At 42.1% G+C, this 21,384-nt stretch overlaps 1 protein-coding gene across 1 annotated transcript in view; it reads right to left on the bottom strand.

Moving 5' to 3' along the window:
- The window catches only part of PAN3 (poly(A) specific ribonuclease subunit PAN3), a 168,373-nt gene that overhangs the window by 132,435 nt on the left and 14,554 nt on the right, over positions 1 to 21,384 (bottom strand). Inside the window, exons 3-4 of the mRNA XM_033948019.1 lie at positions 17,021 to 17,087; positions 9,039 to 9,109 (exon numbers count right to left, since the gene is read on the bottom strand). Coding sequence (XP_033803910.1) covers positions 9,039 to 9,109; positions 17,021 to 17,087 — 138 coding nt within the window. The remainder of the gene's footprint in view (positions 1 to 9,038; positions 9,110 to 17,020; positions 17,088 to 21,384) is intronic.

The raw sequence follows: 21,384 nt of genomic DNA, 5'->3' as shown, positions 1-21,384 counted from the left end.
TCCTTGATCACCCTGTTTAACTTACTGAAATCGCTATAAAACAAAATCTTTCATTAGCCAGTTCCTCAGTATGCCACACTCATACTATATTTTCAATGTAAAGTTGGTGTGGTAGCCATTTTCACTGGAACGTTGTGAAGGATTTTTTTATTGTTTTTCTTCTACAAAATATCAGATAGCCTCTTGAGCCTTGAAGGCCAAAATACTAACCACAAAGGAAGCATCCTTTTTACGTCCCTCATTTCAAAGGACCCCGAGAATTTATTTTTTACCCAAAAATCATAAAAATCTTCATGCACCCCCTGGACGGCCCATTGTATCAATGAAAAATTCTGTATTGAAACCCTTGTCGAAATTTTTAGATTTATTTCTTCAACAGGAAGTACTTAAAGTTAAGTCTCATGTCAAAGATAGTACCCATATGATCAAAGTATTGGAAGAGGTGCAGGATGTTCAAACTGATTGGCTGTTGATAACGTTAGATGTCAAGGCACTTTATACTATGATTCCAACTGAAGGAGTTTTGGATTTATTAAAATCCATAATTTATCAACAAACCTACTGTTCAAGAATATCAGCATCATTTTTAATGAATCTTGCCACCTTGGTACTCACCAAGAGTTATTTTTGGTATAATGAGGTTTTTTATCAGCAAACTCATGGCATAGCCATGGGGGCCTCTTTAGCCCCCGCTTTAGCAACTTTATATATGGCTAGATTCGAGGAAACATTTTTGTACCGGTCTCAGTGGTTCCAATACATAGTGCTTTGGAAGCACTATCTTGATGACATCTTTTGTATTTGGACGGCTGGGTCTGATAGACTGGATGCTTTTCTTGAATGGCTTAATCAGATTGATATTAATATCCAGTTTTCTATTACAGTTAATCAATATGAGATATCATTTTTAGATCTAAGAATTTTCAAATTTCAAGGCAAATTGGTAACTACGATCTACCGGAAACCCACTGATCGGAATAGTATATTAAGATACCACAGTTTTCACCCTGGGAAGCTTAAAGACAGTTTACCCAATAGTCAATTCCTACGGTTACGCAGGATTTGCCATTCTCGGGAGGAATATAAGAAGCATGCGCGGAATATGAAGCAGCGTTTTCAAGAGCGAGGTTACCCCAAGCAAATAATACAACAGGCATATCTAAGGGCCAAATATGCCCGGAGAAGATTACTCCTTGAATATAATTCAAAATCAACGGAAGATAATACCTTGGTATGTGTCCAACAGTTTTCCCACCTGGCTTTCAGCATAAAAAAAGATTATCTTATAACACTGGCATGTTGCCAGATTAATTTTGGGTCCTACATTTGAGGCACCCATTTTTGCATATAAGAGAACTAAAAATCTGGGTGAACTCATCAAGCCTGTGCGGGATCAATTTGAAGTCCATCAAAAGGGCCACTTCACATGTGGACGTTGCCAATGGTGCAAATATGCACTTATAGGGGATCATTGGTGGAATCCTCAATCGGGAAAGATATATTCTAAAACTAAAACATTACATTACATTACATTAGAGATTTCTATTCCGCCATTACCTTCGGATTGTAAATCTTCCTACGTAATATACATGATTCAGTGCCCATGTCCCAAACTATACATTGGCAGAACTACAAGATCAATGAATGTGAGATTGAATGAACACAAATATTGGGTCAACACGGGATCTGAAACAGCTCCTTTAGTCCGTCATTGGACTTTATTCAAGCATAAGTTAGCAGACCTTAGATGGAGAATTATTGATGTGGTACAGGTCGGGTGGGAAGGTGGTAATATCGAACATACCTTGAATCTCAAGGAACTCCGTTGGATGTTCAAGTTGAATACGATGACACCGCATGGCCTCAATGAAACCAGTGACTGGATGACTCTAGCGGTATAGGCTGTCTCAGGATGAATGGCTTTTTGTTCGTTCATTTGGGGTTTGGGTTTTTTTGATTGGTACTGGAGCTTTGTTACATCAGGGGGCGTAACCTTTTTCTACCCTATTCAAGACGCCGCGGCCATTTTTGCGGCACTATTGGTGATATCAAGATGGAATTAGCTAGTCGCTAAATACCTGAACATACTGGTGAGTCAGTTTTTGACTTGTTATACCACAATTGAATGACCATCATGGCTTAATGGAACTTTTTTGTCTGTTGTAGTATTTATCATCCCCGACCCTGAGGAAGAAGTGAAACGCGTCGGAGGGGAATGATACAGTTTGTTCCAAGCCATGTGAAGCTAAGTAGCATTTTATTAAACGTTATTATTTTGGAATAAGCACTGGCACTTTAGTAGGAATTAGGACACTGAAGTGGGATATTTTGTAGAAGAAAAACAATTAAAAAAATCCTTCACAATGTTCCAATGAAGATGGCTACCACACCAACTTTACATTGAAAATATAGTATGAGTGTGGCATACTGAGGAACTGGTTAATGAAAGATTTTGTTTTATAGCGATTTCAATAAGTTAAACAGGGTGATCAAGGACTGTTTAAGAAACATAAGAACTGAACATCCATATAAAATAGCCACATCAACATCTATGTGGTGAAGCAGACTGATGATTAGATCAGTAGCTAAGAACCAGAGCAGAGATCCACTAGCTGATTTGAACCTCCCCACCCCCCCTCAATAAAACAACTAACAAAATCCAATTACTACTGTGAGCCCTTCAGGGACATAAAAATATATACTGTGACTTACTCCATCCAGCGAAGAGCTGCTCAACTAGAGTACCTTTCTATCGCCTAGACTTGCTAAGTACGGTGCGGGGAGGCCAGGGGGGAAGCCGGACACCAGTGGGAGGCCAGGGGGAACACGCAGGCCTTCCGGGGGGACAGGCAGGCAGGCCTTCAGGGGTGGGATAAAGGCCTTTAAGGGAGAGGACAAGCCTTCAAGGGGGGGGACGACAAGCCTTCAAGGGGGGGGGGACGACAAGCCTTCAGAGGGGGGGACGACAAGCCTTCAAGGGGGGGGGAACAGGCCTACAAGGGGGGGGAACAGGCCTACAAGGGGGGGGGAACAGGCCTACAAGGGGGGGGACAGGCCTTCAAGGGGGGTTGGGAAGTTGTGGGGTTTTTTTTTTCCTTTTTCCTTGGGGTTGTTGGGCCGAAGAGGGATAAAATGTTGGGCTGGCTGGAGCGTCAGTGAGAGGCAGAGTGCTCTCCCACATCCGAGGGGATCCTTAGTCGCACCGATAGCAGGTAGAAAAATGGCAGAGCCAAAGGAAAGGGGGAGATTTTTCAAACAAGAGGGGTTTCCCGCTGAGCCCTCCAACTGGCTCGGCTGCTGGAGCATCAGTGAGGGGTGGAGTGCTCTCCATGTTATAATAAAAACAGGAAACATATACTCATATCAAAAACAAACAAACATTCACTTCCTGATGCTACAAAACTGTACTCTCCAATACTTCAATTTTTCAAACTAATCACAAGAAAATGCTTGTTCAAAAAGATAGGTTTTTAAAGAGACATGAAACTTAGTAAAAGATTATTCTAGACGCAAATAAGAGGGTAATGTGTTCCATAAAGCTGGTGCAATAGAGAAAAATGCTGAATGTCTTGTTTCTCATTTTGTTTTTAAAAAAAGATGAGAAACAACTCAATTATCATTTAAATGAACAAAGGGTATTTGTTGGTGAATAAGGAAAAATTAACGAAGCCAAAGAGTCAGGAACAACCACTTGGATGATATTCAGTACCTATTAGACAGAGGAAATTTTCTCCCACTCCTTCCGAAACACTGACAACCTCCCTCCAATTTATGGCTGTCGACTTGGCGTCATTGGAACCTTTTGGAGGGTGGGTTGAAGCAAGACCCTGAGGGATGCTGGTGTTTGGGGTTGCTAAATCACTGTCTGTAACCTTGGAAGGATTTCTGGGTGGAGGAACTTGGGTTGTACTGACGATAATGGGGGGAGGGACAAAAAGTACCTCTACACCCTCCTGAAGTCAGCGAAGCCTGCTCTCTGGCACAGACTTAGTGTGGTGATCCATCTAGGCCTTTACCGAAAATCATCTGCCCCTTAAAGGCAGCCTTGGATGCCTTGAAGCTGCCTTGGATGCCGAGTCGCCCACCCACTATCTGATCCAGAGCATTCTGCGAGCAGAGATCGCATCTGCAGTCATATAGGGCATCTGCCACGTAATCCACTCCTTCTAGCACCAGCTGGATGCAGACCTCCTCCTCCTCCGCAGGTTCCCATCTCAATTTGATGTGACAGGCACATGCAGCATACAAAGATGCTGACATTGCTTTGATTCCTAGAACTAGAGCTTCATATTATCTCTACATATTATGTCCACCTTGCGATCTTGCATATCTTTCAGCATAATAATAATAATAATAACAGCTTATATACCGCAATACCGTGAAGTTCTATGTGGTTTACAAAGATTAAGCAAAGGTACAAATTGATTGACTTTAAGAGGGGAGGAAGAAAGAGGGTTAATAGGACAGGAAATCCATTTTTGAGGAGAGAGTGATCAATAGAACAAGTTAATCGTTATAGAGGGGAGAGAGAAGAGAATATCAGTTGTCTAGATACTTTAGGAACAGGTGTGTTTTCAGACGTTTCCTAAATTCCTCATAAGTAGTGGGCATAACTCCTCCCTCACTCAGAAGAGCCATGCGTTTGGTAATCTGAGCCACTGCAGTCTCTACCTTCGGCTGAGTAAACAGCTGCTGGAACTCAGGTGGAGTCTGGATATGGTTTTTGCAAACCTTAAGGATCCTTCCGGGGTCTCCCTCTCCTCCGTAACTAGGGTAGTAATATCCGGATGCACTGGAAACAAGGACATCTGAGCATTAGAGCTACTCATGACCGTGCACAGGGACGTGGAGGGCTAAGCCTCCAGCTTCAACTCTTCAAAAGCATCCATTGTAAAGTGGTGGACAGTTAGGCCAACTTGAATCGAAGTGTCGTCACTTTGGTCAAGTGCTAGAGAGGCATCTTGGCTACTGGACCCAAACAAGGAACCGGATTCTATCAGAACTGTCTCCAAGCCCTGAGATAAAAGTGGCAGAGTCTGATCTCCAATCATGCCAGTCTGGCTCTCAGTTGTGGCTAGAACTGGGGGCCGGTTTGCTTATCTGAGGAGAAATCATATAAAGCAAAGACACTCCCTGGACTAATGGCAGTGCATTTGCAGGCTGCACCATATGTCCTGGCCCCATTAAAAATATTTTCCACATGAGATTTGAAAATTCTGGGGAGAAGCCTTGTGCAGGGGAGATAAATGAACACTGCAGAACCTCCAAATGAGTTTTTGTGGGTTCCATAGACTCCACGCATCTGCACTTCATGTCTGCAAAATTCAGTCTGTACAGGCCTTGCTACTCATTTCCTGGACCCACAGTGGTTTCAGAGCCCTGGGGGATATGGATGGGGCTAAGCTCAAGGCTCTCACACCTCCCAAGCTTGTACTGTGGCACATAGTACATGGACGCTCCTCCCTGGCCATTTGGTGCAAACTTCACATGAAATGGTGTTAACACACCCTGAAGAGTTCATCCCTGTTAATTTTTGTAAAAATAGAGGAGCAGACAGAGGCTTCAGGGAAAAAAAAAAAAAAAGATAGTTTAAAATCCAAGATGACTGCCGCCAGAAAATCACACCAAAAACAGTCAGTGGAGACAGTTTAGATAAATAAAAAATGCTGAAATAGGGGTTTTGGAGATGGAGGACCTGAACCCTAACCCCAGGAACCATCAAAAATGAGGTTTTTGCCCTCCTTCCCCAAATCGCGCGCAGGCTTCATGGGTATACAAGGTGAGATGTCAGCAAGTTGCCAATATAGCAACCATGGTTGTCATGGGGGAAAAAAGGCATGATCACGGGCCAAGTGTGAAAGCATTTTGGAAATGGTAGTTTGTAAACTCACAGGTTGCTGTGGTTAAAGTGTACTGTGAGTGGATGAATGGAACCTTTAGACAACCTGACATGGTAACTGTGGGGCAGCAAGAGCTATCGATGCACAAGGTGAATGTCAGCTGCACAGGATGGTGCGGGCCATATGTCACACTACAATGGAGCAACCCACCGCCCAAACGAACCAGGGGGCTTCCCAATGTGCTTCCAAAACAACTGTGCAGTGAAGCCTGTTGTGAATGGGGTCCCTCGCAAAAAACAGCTGCAATTTGCATAGGAGTACCAACATTGAACTTGCACCGACTGGAAGAGGATTGCCTTATCTGATGAGTCACATTTTGAGCTACATCGAATGGATGGACAATGACATGTCAGGTGTGAAACCTCCGAAAACAAACACCCAGCAACCATTGTTGGATGTGCACAAGCTGGCAGCGGCAGCCTTATGGTCTGGGGAATATTTTCCTCTGGGTCCCTTAACAGTCACAACCACTTTATCTGTGAGCCGGTGAAGATGACCATTTTCATTCCTCCTGATGAAGACACTTGAAACTCGCACAGATAAGTGGTTGTGACTGTTTAAAAGTGTCACTAGTGATATACAATGTTTTGCCCATTTGGAGGAAAAAAGTTACTAATTTACAAAGGTAACTGGATGAATGGAGAACAGAGTGTTGCTATGATGCTTCTCCATTCCATTGGTCTTCATTTCAAATGACCGGTGTGTATGGGGGTATTGAGCACACTCACTATATTATATTGTATCACATTATATTTATTTTATTTAGTAAAGCTAAGCACTTGTATTGTGTAGGATTACAGTCTAAAGCAGTGGTCTCAAACTCAAATCCTTTGCAGGGCCACATTTTAGATTTGTAGGAGGGCCTCAGAAAAAATAGTTAATGTCTTATTAAAGAAATGACAATTTTGCATGAGGTAAAACTCTATAATTTATAAATATTTCCTTTTAGCTAAGTCTTAATAATAATATTGTAATTTATAGCTAAAGAGACATATGATCAAGAAACTGTTTTATTTTATTTTTGTGATTATGATAAACATACTGAGGGCCTCAAAATAGTACCTGGCGGGCCGCATGTGGTTCCCAGGCCGCGAGTTTCCCAGGCCACGAGTTTGAGACCACTGGTCTAAAGGATGCTTATTTATAATAAATGTCCCCGAGTCATTGACACAACAATTGGATCCACCACCATGCACCTCTGAGCAATTGTCAGACACACTGGAGTCTGCATGGCTCCAGATAGAAACATAGAAACATAGAAATAGACGGCAGATAAGGGCCAAGGCCCATCAAGTCTGCCCACCCCAGTGATCCTCACTATCTATCTTTGCGGATAGATCCCACATGTCTATCCCATCTGGCCTTAAAATCCGCCACACTGGTGGCCTCAATAACCCGAAGTGGAAGACTATTCCAGCGATCAACCACCCTTTCAGTGAAGAAGAACTTCCTAGTGTCACTGTGCAGTTTCCCGCCCCTGATTTTCCACGAATGCCCCCTTGTTGCCGCGGGACCCTTGAAGAAGAAGATGTCTTCTTCCACCTTGATGCGGCCCGTGAGATATTTGAATGTCTCGATCATGTCTCCCCTCTCTCGACGCTCCTCGAGTGAGTAGAGCTGCAAATTCCCCAACCGCTCCTCGTACGGGAGCTCCCTGAGTCCCGAGACCATCCTGGTGGCCATTCTCTGGACCGACTCCAGTCTCAGCACATCCTTGCGGTAATGCGGCCTCCAGAATTGCACACAGTACTCCAGGTGCGGTCTCACCATGGATCTATATAGTGGCATAATGACTTCAGGTTTACGGCTGATGAAACTCCTGCGTATGCAACCTATGATTTGCCTTGCTTTGGATGAAGCTTGCTCCACTTGGTTTGCCGACTTCATGTCTTCCCTGACAATCACTCCCAAGTCTCTTTCTGCTACAGTTCTTGTCAGGATCTCGCCATTTAGGGTGTAGATCTTGCATGGATTCTGGCTTCCCAGGTGCATGACTTTGCATTTTTTGGCATTGAAACTGAGTTGCCAGGACCTAGACCAGTGCTCCAGCAGCAGTAAGTCATGCACCATATCGTCTGTCATTGCTTTTTTGTCTGTTGTGCTTTTGCTCACTACATTGCACAGTGATACATCTAGCAACCATCCAGCATCTTACTGAGTCACTCCCACAGCGTCTGGCTGCCGTCCATGCTGCCAGAGGTGGGTATTCTGGATATTAGCAAGTGGTCATAATAATGTGACTCAACCATATATGATAACATATCACCACTTTTATTACAGTTTCATTGGTTAAGTATAGAAGTCTAAATATTCTTAAATTAGGATGTTTAGTTTTTAAAATCTGCAGAGCACTGTACAAGATGTTTATTACTTTAGGCGGTTTACTTGTGCGCAACCAATTGTTTATTGTAATAAGCATTGCCTGCATCTTGTTCAGTACTCTGCAGTTTTCTTCTTGTTTTGGTTTCACTGTTTTCTTACTGCAGGATTGTTGGATTTTTCTCTTTTGTCTGAGTTTTTAAAATCTTACAGGTTTTGCTCCAATGTATGCACTTTTCTTGGTTTCTATTCCAAAAACACAGATAAGATCATTACAATCTTATGATCCATTTCTTTTACATTTTCTAGATATACATACAAGACTAAAAAGATATTCAGTTCTTCCTTTTCTTATCAGCTAGCTGGTTTTTGGAATAAGCTGTCACAAGATCTACGTTCTCAGAAAGACTATTATTTCTATGTTCTGTAAGTTTGGATTGGTCTATGTAGTAAATATTTTATGGTTCCTCATTTGAATTAATTATGATGCCAGTAATTAATGTACATTACTAGTAATATCTAAATAACATTTTTTCATTCCCTCTAAAGTATTTTTTGGATTTAGCAGAATATAAGAATCATGATTAGATTAGGATGTCTCTGAAAACATTTAAAAGGCATAAACTACTTCACTGTATACCATCAGAGCTAGTTTGATTATACTTCTATATAATGTTACATTATATGGATGGAGAAATAGGAAATAACTTCAAAAACTCTAGAATGATTCTTTTATCTTCATTTTAAAGTTACAGTTTTCCTACTCTTGCTAATACGTATACCATCACATATACATACACTTAAAAAGAAATAACATACCTTTCTCCTTTGAGACATACTAAGGACAGCAAAATCATTAAACAAGGATGAAGGAGGAGAATTTAGAGAATCTGCAAAAGAAAACATGCTTAATTCCTACTATGTTCCTTAAGAAACATATACACATATATTTTGATCGTACCATGTAAATTAAAACCTGGAAAACTATATACTTTGTTATTGGTTAAAAATACACCACGTTGTTTACCTCATGATTAAACATTTTCAACATAACATCCAACTACCGTAGTTCATCCAGAAGTTCTATATGAAAATTTTGAGGAGGAAGGATTGTCTCTAACTTTTCCTCATGGCACTACCTTAATAGCTACTAATGAAAGATTTGACCATTTTGGAGACTGGGTTGAAAAAAGTACATTTTTTTCTTCTAGAGGGAAATAAGCTTGCTTAGCAAACAGCTAAAGTCATCAGAGCTTGCTAATAAGCCATCTCCTACTACTACCACTACTATTAATCATTTCTATAGCGCTACTAGGCAACTCCAGTGTTTTATCACATGTCCTGCAAGACAGTCAAAGCCAGCAGTGTACATGACTTTCACTGACTTATGGAGACTGATGTGCTTGGGGTAGAGCAGGCCAAAAATGCAGCCTTTTGTCAGGATGTGCTTACCTTTAAAGTGATTGATTCTCTGAAATTTAAACAATATAAATAAACCTTACCCTTCTCTTCCACTCCTACATAAGGACATCATGACAATGAGTATTACAGGATTGAAAGGAAAAGAATGAAGGAAAGGGAGGTGCATTGCTTCCTAACAGAAGCATCATGCCAACAATTGTTCCCCAATACATGCCAGCACATGCACAGATATGTGCACATGAAATTCTAGTTGTCATTATAATTTTGTGTGTGCACATGCAACTCTCTAGCAGTCTACCACTTTGCTCCTTGGTTCTGGAGTTTTTTGGGGGTTTTTTTTTGGGGGGGTTGCTTTCACCCATGCTCTACAGCAAGCATGTCAAACTCGTGGCAAACGGGCCACATGCAGCCACAACATCTTTGCGGTCCAGCCAATGTAATCCAATAAATCATAACTAGATTTGCAAAATTTCTCCCGCAATCCATCGGCACTAAGCACTCGCCTATCTAAGCCAGTAAAAAACAGCGATACATTGTACGAGTATTCTTATTAAGTACTATGATGCGGATGCCTTTAGTACCCGAGACAAGTTTGCACCTCTAGTCATAATGCACCATTTCCCCCTACTAATACTAGCATTAGTCTTATATTAACTTGCTTGGTGTGCTTAACAGGAAGTATTAGGCTTCGGAGTACAATAAAAATACGAGTATAGATTTATTTACGTTACACTAATTAATTTGTGCAATTATTCTGTGTCTGGTAAGTTAATATTTAAGAAAAAATATTGCTTTTTATTGAAATGTTTTATTTTTTGTGTTAACGATAACTCATTTATTTCAGCTCTTTGTATTCAGTATATTTTTATCGAAACCAAGTGATAGTAAAACTAAACGAAAAATTGCTGATGAACATCAAAATTTCCAAGAAAAGTGGGAATTGAAGTATTTTTGCTGTGAAGTAACAGATAAAATAATTTGCTTGATATGTAATAATGCTATTAGTGTGCCAAAGTTATAGAACATTAAACGGCACTATAAACAGCATAAATCAAAATATGACAATTACGAAGAATTAATGAGACAAGAAAAGTTGGAAGAGCTCAAGTTGGGACTGAAAATACAGTTGCAGAAAGAATTACTGATTTGGCCGGCAATTTAAGTGATCAGATCAAAGAAAAATCATCTTGTTTCAAAGCTTTTTCCATTGCCTGTGACAAGAGTACGGACATTGGGGGCATAGCTCAATTAGCTGTGTTTCTTTGTGCTTGTGACATGAATTTCAACATTTTTGAGGAATTATTGGAACTAGTACCGATGCATGGCACTACAATGGGACAAGATATATTTGTTTATGAACTTCTGCAAAAATACAATTTACCTCTGTTAAAACTAACTTCTGTAGCTACAGATGAAACTCCTTCAATGGCCGGAAAAACCAACGGTTTTGTGGCATTACTGTGAAAAAACAAAGTGAAACTTGTGACAGATCCAAGATTCATCATACGCATTGTATTATACATCAAGAAGTATTATGCACAAAGGTAATAAACATGGAAAATGTGTTGACATTTGTCAAAAAAATTATCAATTGCATAAGATCGAGGCTTAAATCAGCGACAATTCTGTTTTTTTAAGTGAATAAGAATGCGAATATTCCGGTTTGTCCTACTTTACCGAGGTACACTGGCTATCCTACTCCAAGGTCCTTAAACAATTCTGGGACTTGAAAGAAGAAATATGTCAGTTTTTAATAACTAAAAATCAAGACACAAGGTTGTTTTCTGATCCAGTATGGTTACAAGATTTATCCTTTATGGTTGATATAACAAAACACTTAAAACGATTTAAATTTAAAACTGCAAGGAAAAGATCAGATCATTACGAACATGTGTGACCAAGTTAAAGCACTCCAATATAAGATAGTTCTCTGGGAAAAGCAATTGAAAAATGAAGATCTAACGCACTGATATGCAAAAAAAAAAATAATTCAAGTTTAGGTAAAATTTCATCGTATCAAAAACACGCAAAAATAATTTTAGTTTTAGAACTGAGTTTGAAACAAGATTTGCAAATTTTAAATCTTTGGAAGACAAGTTTTTGTTTTCTTCGATTTTCTCAATAAATATAGAATCAGTACCTAATCATATACAAATGGAAGTAATTGAGATCCAGTGTGATTTAGATTTGAAGACAAAATACAGTGAAGTTGGCTTGCTTGAATTTTACAAATATTTGCCAGTCAGGTTTGCAAATTTGCATATGAAATTATTTCCATGTTTGGAAGTACTTATCGGTGCGAGCAGATATTTACACTCATGACAGGAAATAAGTCTTCTATTAGATCCAGAATTACCAACATTCACCTTGGGTCAGTTTTAAAAGAAATCACTGCGGACAAGATTTCCCCCGAAATAGGAAAAATAGTGGCAGAGAAGAGATGCTAATTGTCAGGAAGAAAACATTAATTTTATTGTTGCTCCTGTTCTTTTTGAAATAAACCTAAGTTTCTATGAGAAATGACATTTTTGTGGCCCACATAAACTTAAATCTTAACCTTGTTTATTTGGCCCATGTCAGCCTTTGAGTTTGACATGCTTGCTCTACAGTACAGTATATCAAAGCCAGAAAAAAGTTGTTTGTTTTATATGCTTGCAGTAAAAAGAAGAAATAGGCATGAAATCTTCACTAAGGACCACAGATGAAGCAGCTAACCTTTAATGCTCCCTCAGGCCTTGTCTTAAAGCTATAGCACTGCAATCAACCTTTGGGTCTCTGCATTTGCATTGCTTAGCTACTGTAATAGCCTCATTACCATGTGCTACGTGCAGATGTGGATGTGAGGCTTTGGGCATGATCATCTCACAAACAAAACCCAATGATACATAGAACACCTATAAAATTGTGGAGGAGAGTGTGATGTAGTGGTTAGAGCTAAAGCCTCAGTACCCTGAGGTTGTGGATTCAAACCCCACATTGCTCCCTGTGACCTTGGGCAAGTCACTTAATCCTCCACTGCCCCAGGTACATTAGACAGATTGTGAGCCCACCAGAACAGATGGGGGAAATGCTTGAAGTACCTGTATGTAAAACCGCTTTGAGTATGGTTGTAAAACTAAAAAAAGGCAGTATACAAGTCCCAATCCAAAATGAGTTAAATGATGCACAAAGCTTAGAACACCTTTACTGCTTTGTTCTCTTAACAGAGTTGATGCAGTAGCTATACTACTGTTTGTATGATTACTTTTCTCATGCTAATCTTACATCCAATGCAGAAAGAAAGATTTGCGTGAAAAATTCTGCATTAAACCACTGCATTAAAGGGTAGCAAAGCAGGCATGAACAACACATGCAAACTGCTGCATAAAATATTGTTCCCAATGTAAATAACTGATTTAAAATCTAGCACAGATTTTTACTCTTGTTGTGCTGCTGAATCACAGTTTTTGGTTAGCATAAAGATGCAGCACAAAAGGAAAGGGATGATCTAAGGCAAGTTAGCATTTTACTTCAGATTATCCAAGAGCCCTGATGGCTCAAGTGCTCACCGTCCCAAAGATTTTGATCTGGTTTTTTTCTCCCTTTCTGTCAAGGAAATGAACCAATTCCCACTCATGCCTCTCACTGCTACAGTATGTGTTCTGAAAGAGCACACTTTTCTCACAGAAGTAATTTGCATGCCATTAGTTTACTGTATTGAGAGAAAATATGTTTTCTAGTATATCAAGGGTAAGGGAGACATAAGGATATGATTTCACAAATATATGATATATACCTATAATGAATAAAACCAACAGTTGAAATTGCAATTTTTTTCTCTCTTTAAAAGGGCCCTTTTACTAAGTGTGCATGAAGCACTCAATGTGTGGTTGATGCATAGAAAAAAAACAAAAGGAATTGACCCCAAAATATCCACAAAGAAGAAAATCCAGAGAAAACCAAAAAAACTCTGTGGAGTGACGATGTTCCTAAATGGACTTTATTTGAAAGTATCAAAGTTTCAAAGGTACACTAAAATCATCCACATAAAATAATTCCATCCACATAAGAGCCTTAAAGGACCTAGTTCGCTAGGGATACAGGACCCAACACGGTCCGCGTTTCGACAAAAAGTCTTCTTCAGGGGTCCCTGGGGGTCCTATAAAGGTGAGTACGTGGGAAACCTGGGGGTCCTATAAAGGTGACCCCCAGATTTCCCACGTACTCACCTTTATAGGACCCCCAGGGACCCCTGAAGAAGACTTTTTGTCGAAACGCGGACCGTGTTGGGTCCTGTATCCCTAGCGGATTAGGTCCTTTAAGGCTCTTATGTGGATGATTTACTTTTATGTGGATGGAATTATTTTATGTGGATGATTTTAGTGTACCTTTGGAACTTTGATACTTTCAAATAAAGTCCATTTAGGAACATCGTCACTCCAAAGAGTTTTTTTGGTTTTCTTCTTTGATGCATAGAAACACACAGTAACATAGTAGATAAAGACTTGCATAGTCCTGGTCCATCCAGTCTGCCCACATATGCATACTTAGTCTTGAGCTGTCCTTGCCATTTTCAGGAATTCACGGTAGAGACATCTGCAGGGAGTCCAACTGAGGTGACCACCGAGATAGCAACATGCTTTGGAGACAACACCATGGGACCACGTCTATCGTGGCTGCCATGAATCCTAGCATTTATAGTGTCAAGCAGACGGAACTAGCTTGGCCAACAAGCTCATTATCTAGGTACAAAGCTTCTGTCTGTGTGCCTCTGGAAGATAGACATGACCTTCTGCTGTGTGGAAGATGACTCCCGGGTTTTCCAGGACTTGGGTCAGAATCAGTTGGCTCTTTCAGAAATTCACTATCCAACACAAAAACTTTGCAGGACCTGGACCACATGAGCCACTGTTTGTTCTCCTTCTGAGAATGATGGAGCTCTGATCAGTCAGTCGGTCATGTATGGGTGAACCTGCAAGCCCGACTTGCTTAGATGGGCAGCTACCACCACCACCACCTTGGTAAATGTGTGAGGTGCTGTCACCAGCCCAAAGGGAAGAAACAAGAATTGGTAAAGGTTTTCCAAGACATGAAATCTCAGGAACTTTCTGTGTTCCAGAAAAAGATGGGAATGTGCAGGTAGGCCTCTGTCAAATCAAGAGGCCAGAAATTCCCCCGGCGCCACCGCCACTATGACTGATCTTGTGAAAGTGTGGAACTTTCTGTGCTGCATTGATGTGTGTAAAATTTAGAATGGGTCTCCAACAGTCTGAGTCTTTCTTGGGCACAACATATATGGAGTATTTGCACAAGCCCGAATTTTAAGGCGGCAAAGACTCCATGGCCTGAATATCTAACAGCCTCTGAACTGTAGCCATGACTTAGCTTGCTTTTTCTTGTCACCCCACCAGGGAGTCCACAAACCAGTTAAGGGCTGAATAAATTCAAGCTTGTAACCATTCTGAATGATCTCCAACACTCAACAGTCTGACAAGATCTGCGCCCAAGCCTCCGCATATTCCAAGAGCCATCCCTCTATTTTGAGGGGAATCAGAACTGGAGACCTGGCTCTGCCTGGGTTTTGAGAATCTCTATCTGGCTCCCTGGAAGGATCTTCAAGAGGAAACTCCTCCTGAGTACTTCCGAAAGCGACTACAGCCACAAAAATTAGACCGCCTAGAGCAGGGAACTCCGGTCCTCGAGAGCCGTATGCCAGTCGGGTTTCCAGGATTTTCCCAATTAACATGCATGAGATCTATTTACATGCACTGCTTTCAATGCGTATTCATTGGGGAAATCCTGAAAACCCGACTGGAATACGGCTCTCGAGGACCGGAGTTCCCTACCCCTGGCCTAGAACCTCTGCAGGTTCACAGACTGTTGTAAGGTAGAGATTTTGGATGACGATCTGCCACACTAGACTAGAGGTCTGCACGGGAACGGGGATCACAGGAATCCCGCGGGGGTCCCGCAGGAATCCCCTTCTGGCCCACGGGACTCCCACAGGGATGGAAGGCTTTGGAAACAGGGTTCGTCCATATAATATAATGGACACATCAGCCTTAGTAAAAGAGGGGGTTTATAAGTTAATTACCTGAACAGAAAACAAAAAAAAGGGTTCCATCAAAGAGATTCCATAAGGAAAACAGCAGCACAAGCACAAAAGAAACTGTGGAATTGAAGATCCTGTCAGAAGTAATTGCTGCTTTTTATGGGGACGGGCGGGGATGGAGGTAATTCCTTGCGGGGATGGGTGGGGACGGAGAGGATCCTGACGGGGATGGGTGGGGACGGAGAGGATCCTGGCGGGGATGGGTGGGATTTCTGTCCCCGTGCAACTCTCTACACTAGACATGAGATCGTCCAATTCCTTTCCAAACAACCTTTGTCCATTGAAAGGAGGTCTGCTAAGGGCAGCTTTAGAGAAAGAATCTTCTGCCCACTGCCTAAGACAGAGCAATCTGCGGGTCGACAGCAAATAAGCCAAAACTTTGCTCATGATTCGGATGATGTTGTAAAGAGCATTGACTACATAATCCATCCCAGTTAACAGGAGCTGGGGTAAAGGCTAACCCTCCGCCAGCTCAAGCTCCCACACAAAGGGAGCTGGCTGTCGTTGTTTTGATTCCCAGGGCCAGCACTTCAAAATTGTCTTAAGAATCACATTCACTCTGCAAACCTGAATATCCTTTAATACCAAGCCTCCCTCACTTGGCAGGGACATGCATTTGGTTACCTGTGCTACCAAGGAATCTACTTTGGGCTCAGCGAACAGTTGCAGACACTTGTGCTATTGGATACAGCTGAACCATTGTCTTGTCTACTTTGGAATTGAGAAAGATTTGCCTCCTGAGGCCTACAGTTGTTAGTAAGTTGTCCATTTCTCTTCTCAGGAGCGGATTCCCTAACACTCACGCTAAAATGCGACGGGCAACTGTCGAAGCCGTAAATGTAATGATTTGAAAATACAAGTCATTCTCTAAACACCGTGCATGAAAATGAGGTTTGCGGAGAGTCACTATATTTGAATAGGATGAGTTGCTGGTGATAGCGATCGGCACATGTGCAGAATATACCCACAAATTAGAAAAAAAAAAAAAAGAGACACACCCCAAATTGAAGATTAGCAGGAGGAATGCCCACTCCCTTCTGCCGCCGTCGCACAACACCTTCCCCGGTATAAAATTACATTTTAAGTATTATCATTGTAAGAGATGTAAGACTCATTTCATTCTTAGGGGCTCTAATGCTGGGTGTAGAGCATCCCATCCCTAACAGAACTACAATGCAGAGAAATAAGCTCGGTCTGAATTCAAGTTCAATGCATGGCTGTATGCAACCAGAACAGGGCGGTTGTTTGCTTGTTTTTTTACATATGCTAACTTTTTCAAAATCCTTACCATGGCCTACATATGGCTTGGCACTGTCATTAAGGAGGCTTGGAGAACTGTTGCTGTTTGTCATTCTCTGCAGGAAAAACAAAACAAAACATGCACACATTAACAGATAACTGCTACTATAAATTTAACAGTTAAATTGTTCAAAACATGTGCCAGCACGCACAAATCACTCCCCAAAGGGGAGGGATAAAACTGAAAATTCATTGACTGCAACCACCATGAGACCTTGTTCAGTTAATGAGTTTTGTACCCATGCATAAAAATTGAAATGCAATTTGTATTTTTTGTTTTGTTCCGATATTATGTATGTTTTTATGTGCACCGCTTAGATTTAAGTGGTTTATAAATTTTTATAATAAAAATAAATTGGATCACTATTTAGTCAATACTTGGGGCTCCTTTCACTAAGCTGCGATAGCATTTTTAGCGCACGCAGAATTTTAGCATGCGCTACGTGGCTAGAACGCCAGCTCAATGCTGGCGTTAGCGTCTAGCACACGCGGCAATTTAGCGTGCTAAAACCACTATCGCAGCTTAGTAAAAGGAGCCCTTAGTTTCATCACCCTAAAATATTGCAATAAATGAAAAAGCAGCAAAGGTGTTGCAGCATTTGGATTATTATGGTACCAAAACTGGGTAAGAACACAGTTTAATTTAATGCACTTTTTATACTGCCTTTAGAAAAAGGATTTCAAAGCAGTTCACATATCTAAAACACACCAAATGATTACACAGTTAAAAACAAAGTACAAGGCACCTTGTATTGCCCCCCGTCACAAAATGGGAAAATTATTTCTTCTCTCACCTTACACACTTCATCTAGATATCTCCTGTGACAAAGCCCTCAGCTATGCAAACTCCATCCCACTTCACTTATGGCTCAAACCTTCCTATAGCAAATTTAAATATTCACTCAAAACACTATTCTTTATTGCAATCGTCTGGCTATTTAGTCTTTACGAGGAGTGGCCTAGTGATAGAGCTGCTGCCTCAGCACCCTAAGTTTGTGCTCTTTGTGACTATGGGCAAGTCACTTATGGGAAGATTCTCAAAACTTTAATGTGGTCGCTAAACCTATTCCAGCCAGTTTAGCATTCAGCTTACCAGGGTCTTTTCCGAGCTTCCTAGCAGTGTCTCACTCTGCCATGTAAATGTATTACGAGATCATTAATATTTAAACAAGCATTCAATTATCACCAGGTGATTCCCTAACATTACTGTCCTACATTTGCGAGCAAGCAAAATTTTCCAGCAAGTTTGAGCTGTTGTAGCCTTACATTCTGGTCAATGCCTGAGTGCTGATGGGCTCTGGCATTGACAGCTCAGACCTTCCAGAAAATTTTGCTGCCATCAAGCAATCCCCCCCTCCCATGGGAGAGATGCCCACTCCCTCCCACCACTGTCATTAAGCAACCCCCCCCCCATGGCACCTCTCCGGCAGCGGGAGGGGTGCCCACTCCCTCCCACTACTGCTGTTAAGCAAACCCCCCACTTTGCAGTTGTCCTTAGGTGAGACTGGCTGCATTTCTGCCTAGGTGGCTACCTGGGCCCAGTTTCAATAGGCTTTCAGGCTCACTGGCATCTATTTTTCACAAATAATGTAAGCTACTTCAACGGTGGCCTTAATCCAACAATCTATCAAGGGTTGAAGTCCACAAGACCTTTATGAGGTCCTTGATACAGCAGAAAAATAAAAAAAAGACTGACAGCCAAAACAAATACTACAAACAATGCTCAGTAAATATCCAACTTATGGAGCATACTGTCAGGATCTGAATGTGCTGTAAAAATAATAGGCAGAATCACCTCTGGAAGAAAAGGAGGCAACGACCACCCAAAAAGCACAGTTACTTACCGTAACAGGTGTTATCCAGGGACAACAGGCAGATATTCACTACATGTGGGTGACGTCATCCACGGAGCCCTGTAGTGGACAGCCTCGCAAGCAAACTTGCTTGAAGATCTTCAAAGATTGCGAGTGCCTTCCCGCCCGGGTCAGGGCGCGCGTCTCCTCAGCATGGCCTCAGTTCAGATAGCTAGCAAAGAAGCCAACCAGGGGAGATGGGTGGGTTGCGAGAATATCTGTCTGCTGTCCCTGGATAACACCTGTTATGGTAAGTAACTGTGCTTTATCCCAGGACAAGCAGGCAGCATATTCTCTACATGTAGGTGAACTCCAAGCTAACCAGAATGGGATGGTGGGAGTGTTGGCAAATTAGGAGAATAAATTTTGCAAAACAGACTGGCTAAAATGGCCGTCTCGCCTGGAAAAAGTATCCAGACAGTAGTGAGAGGTGAATGCATGAAACGAGGACCAAGTGGCAGCCTTGCAGATTTCCTCAATAGGAGTTGATCTGAGGAAAGCTACAGACACCGCCATCGCTCTAACCTTATACCCCGTGACTCGACCCTGCAGAGGGAGACCAGCCTGAGCATAGCAGAAAGAGATACAAGCAGCCAACCAGTTGGAGATGGTTTGCTTAGAAACAGGATGCCCCAACCTATTGGGATCGAAAGATATGAAAAGTTGAGGAGCAGTCCGATGAGCTTGAGTGCGTTGCAAGTAGAAAGCCAACGCATGCTTACAGTCCAGAGTATGAAGCGCCACTTCTCCAGGATGAGAATGAGGCTTTGGAAAAAAACACTGGAAGAACAATGGATCGGTTGAGGTAGAAATCCGAAACCACTTTAGACAAGAAGACCACCTTATCATGATGAAAACAGTGAAAGGTGGATCCGCAATCAAAGCTTGCAGCTCACTGACCCTGCGAGCAGACGTGAGGGCAATAAGGAACACTACTTTCCAAGTGAGATACTTCAAATGAGCCCTATCAATCGGCTCAAATCGAGGTTTCATAAACTGAGCAAGGATAACATTGAGATCCCAAACCACCGGAGAAGGTTTGAGTGGAGGATGGACATTGAAAAATCCCTTCATAAACCAGGAAACCACAGGATGAACAGAGAGAGGTTTTCCATCTATCGGCTGATGAAAAGCAGCGATGGCACTGAGGTGGACTCGAATAGATGTTGATTTGAGATCAGACCAAGACAAGTGTAGCAGATAATCCAGCACGGAAGACAAGGAGGCAGATTGCGGCTCCATGCGAACCATAGCACACCAAGAAGAAAATCTACTCCATTTTTGAGTACAACACTGTCTAGTGAAGTTCTTCAACCACTGGTCCATGGCCCGGTGCCAGTCCACAGAAATTTCCTGTGTGTATATGAAAAATGGATGGAAGAAATTGTACAATTAGTACTACCGTGTTTCCCCCAAAATAATAGTGTCATATTCATTTGTGGTCCAAAAAAGGCCCTAGGTCTTATTTTTGGGTAGGGCTTATTATTTTCATGCACATGATCATCTCTCCCTTCCTCTCCTTCACCCCAATTCTTCCTCTTTGCTTTCCCCCACGTGTGCAACATTTTTCCTCCCCTCTCACCAATCCCCTTGTGCCTTTCCCTCTGCATCTTTCTAACCCTCCATCCCCCTGTGCAGAACCCTTGCCCAGATTCCATCCTTCTCTCCCTCCCATCCCTCGTGCAGAACCCTTTGCTCAGCTTCCATCCTTCCCTCCCTCCATACCCCTGTGCAGCAGAACCCTTGCCCAGCTTCCATCCTTCCCTCCCTAACATCCCTCGTGCAGAACCCTTGAGCACCCGCTGCTGCCCCACCACACAACAGAACCGCTGATGACCCTCCATCTTTCCCTCCCACCTGATCCCCGCCAACCGCGATCATAAATACCTTGCTGCAGAGGAGCGTCAGGCCAGCAGCACTCACAGGCTGCTTCGTGGCCTTCTCGCTGGGATCATCTATGTACTGACAACGCCATCACTACACAGATGGCCCCAGTGAGAAGGCCGCGAAGCAGCCTGTGAGTGCTGTTGGCCCGATGCTCCTCTGCAGCAAGGTATTTATTGTCGCAGCCAGCGGGGATCAGTTGGGAGGGAAGGATGGAGGGTCAGTGGGGGTTTAGTGGTTCAGCTGTGCGGCGGGGTGGGGCAGCGCTGCTGCCTACGACTAGGGCTTATTTTTGGGGGTAGGGCTTATATTAAGACCTACCCCCGAAAATCATGCTAGGGCTTATTTTCAGGGAAACACAATATTATTATGGGGGTGGAGTTTGGGCAGGTCTGGGGCGGAGCTTGGGCTGGGGTACTTGGCTTGAAAGGGTCGAGAAACAGTGTTGTAGAGCATAATGAAAGCAATTTGTTTTTTTTGTTTTTTTTAATGGTCTTTTGTAAACACCAAGAATTGTTCATTTAAGGCAAGAATTAATAAAAGGCACCGTGTTACCACACCCCAAAACATGTTTTTTACCAGGTCCCAATTTTATGTAGAGATCCATTTGCCAATA

Source organism: Geotrypetes seraphini, chromosome 6 (assembly GCF_902459505.1).
Source record: "Geotrypetes seraphini chromosome 6, aGeoSer1.1, whole genome shotgun sequence".
In the NCBI taxonomy this organism is placed as follows: domain Eukaryota; kingdom Metazoa; phylum Chordata; class Amphibia; order Gymnophiona; family Dermophiidae; genus Geotrypetes; species Geotrypetes seraphini.
This window is presented reverse-complemented; position numbering and strand designations above follow the sequence as displayed.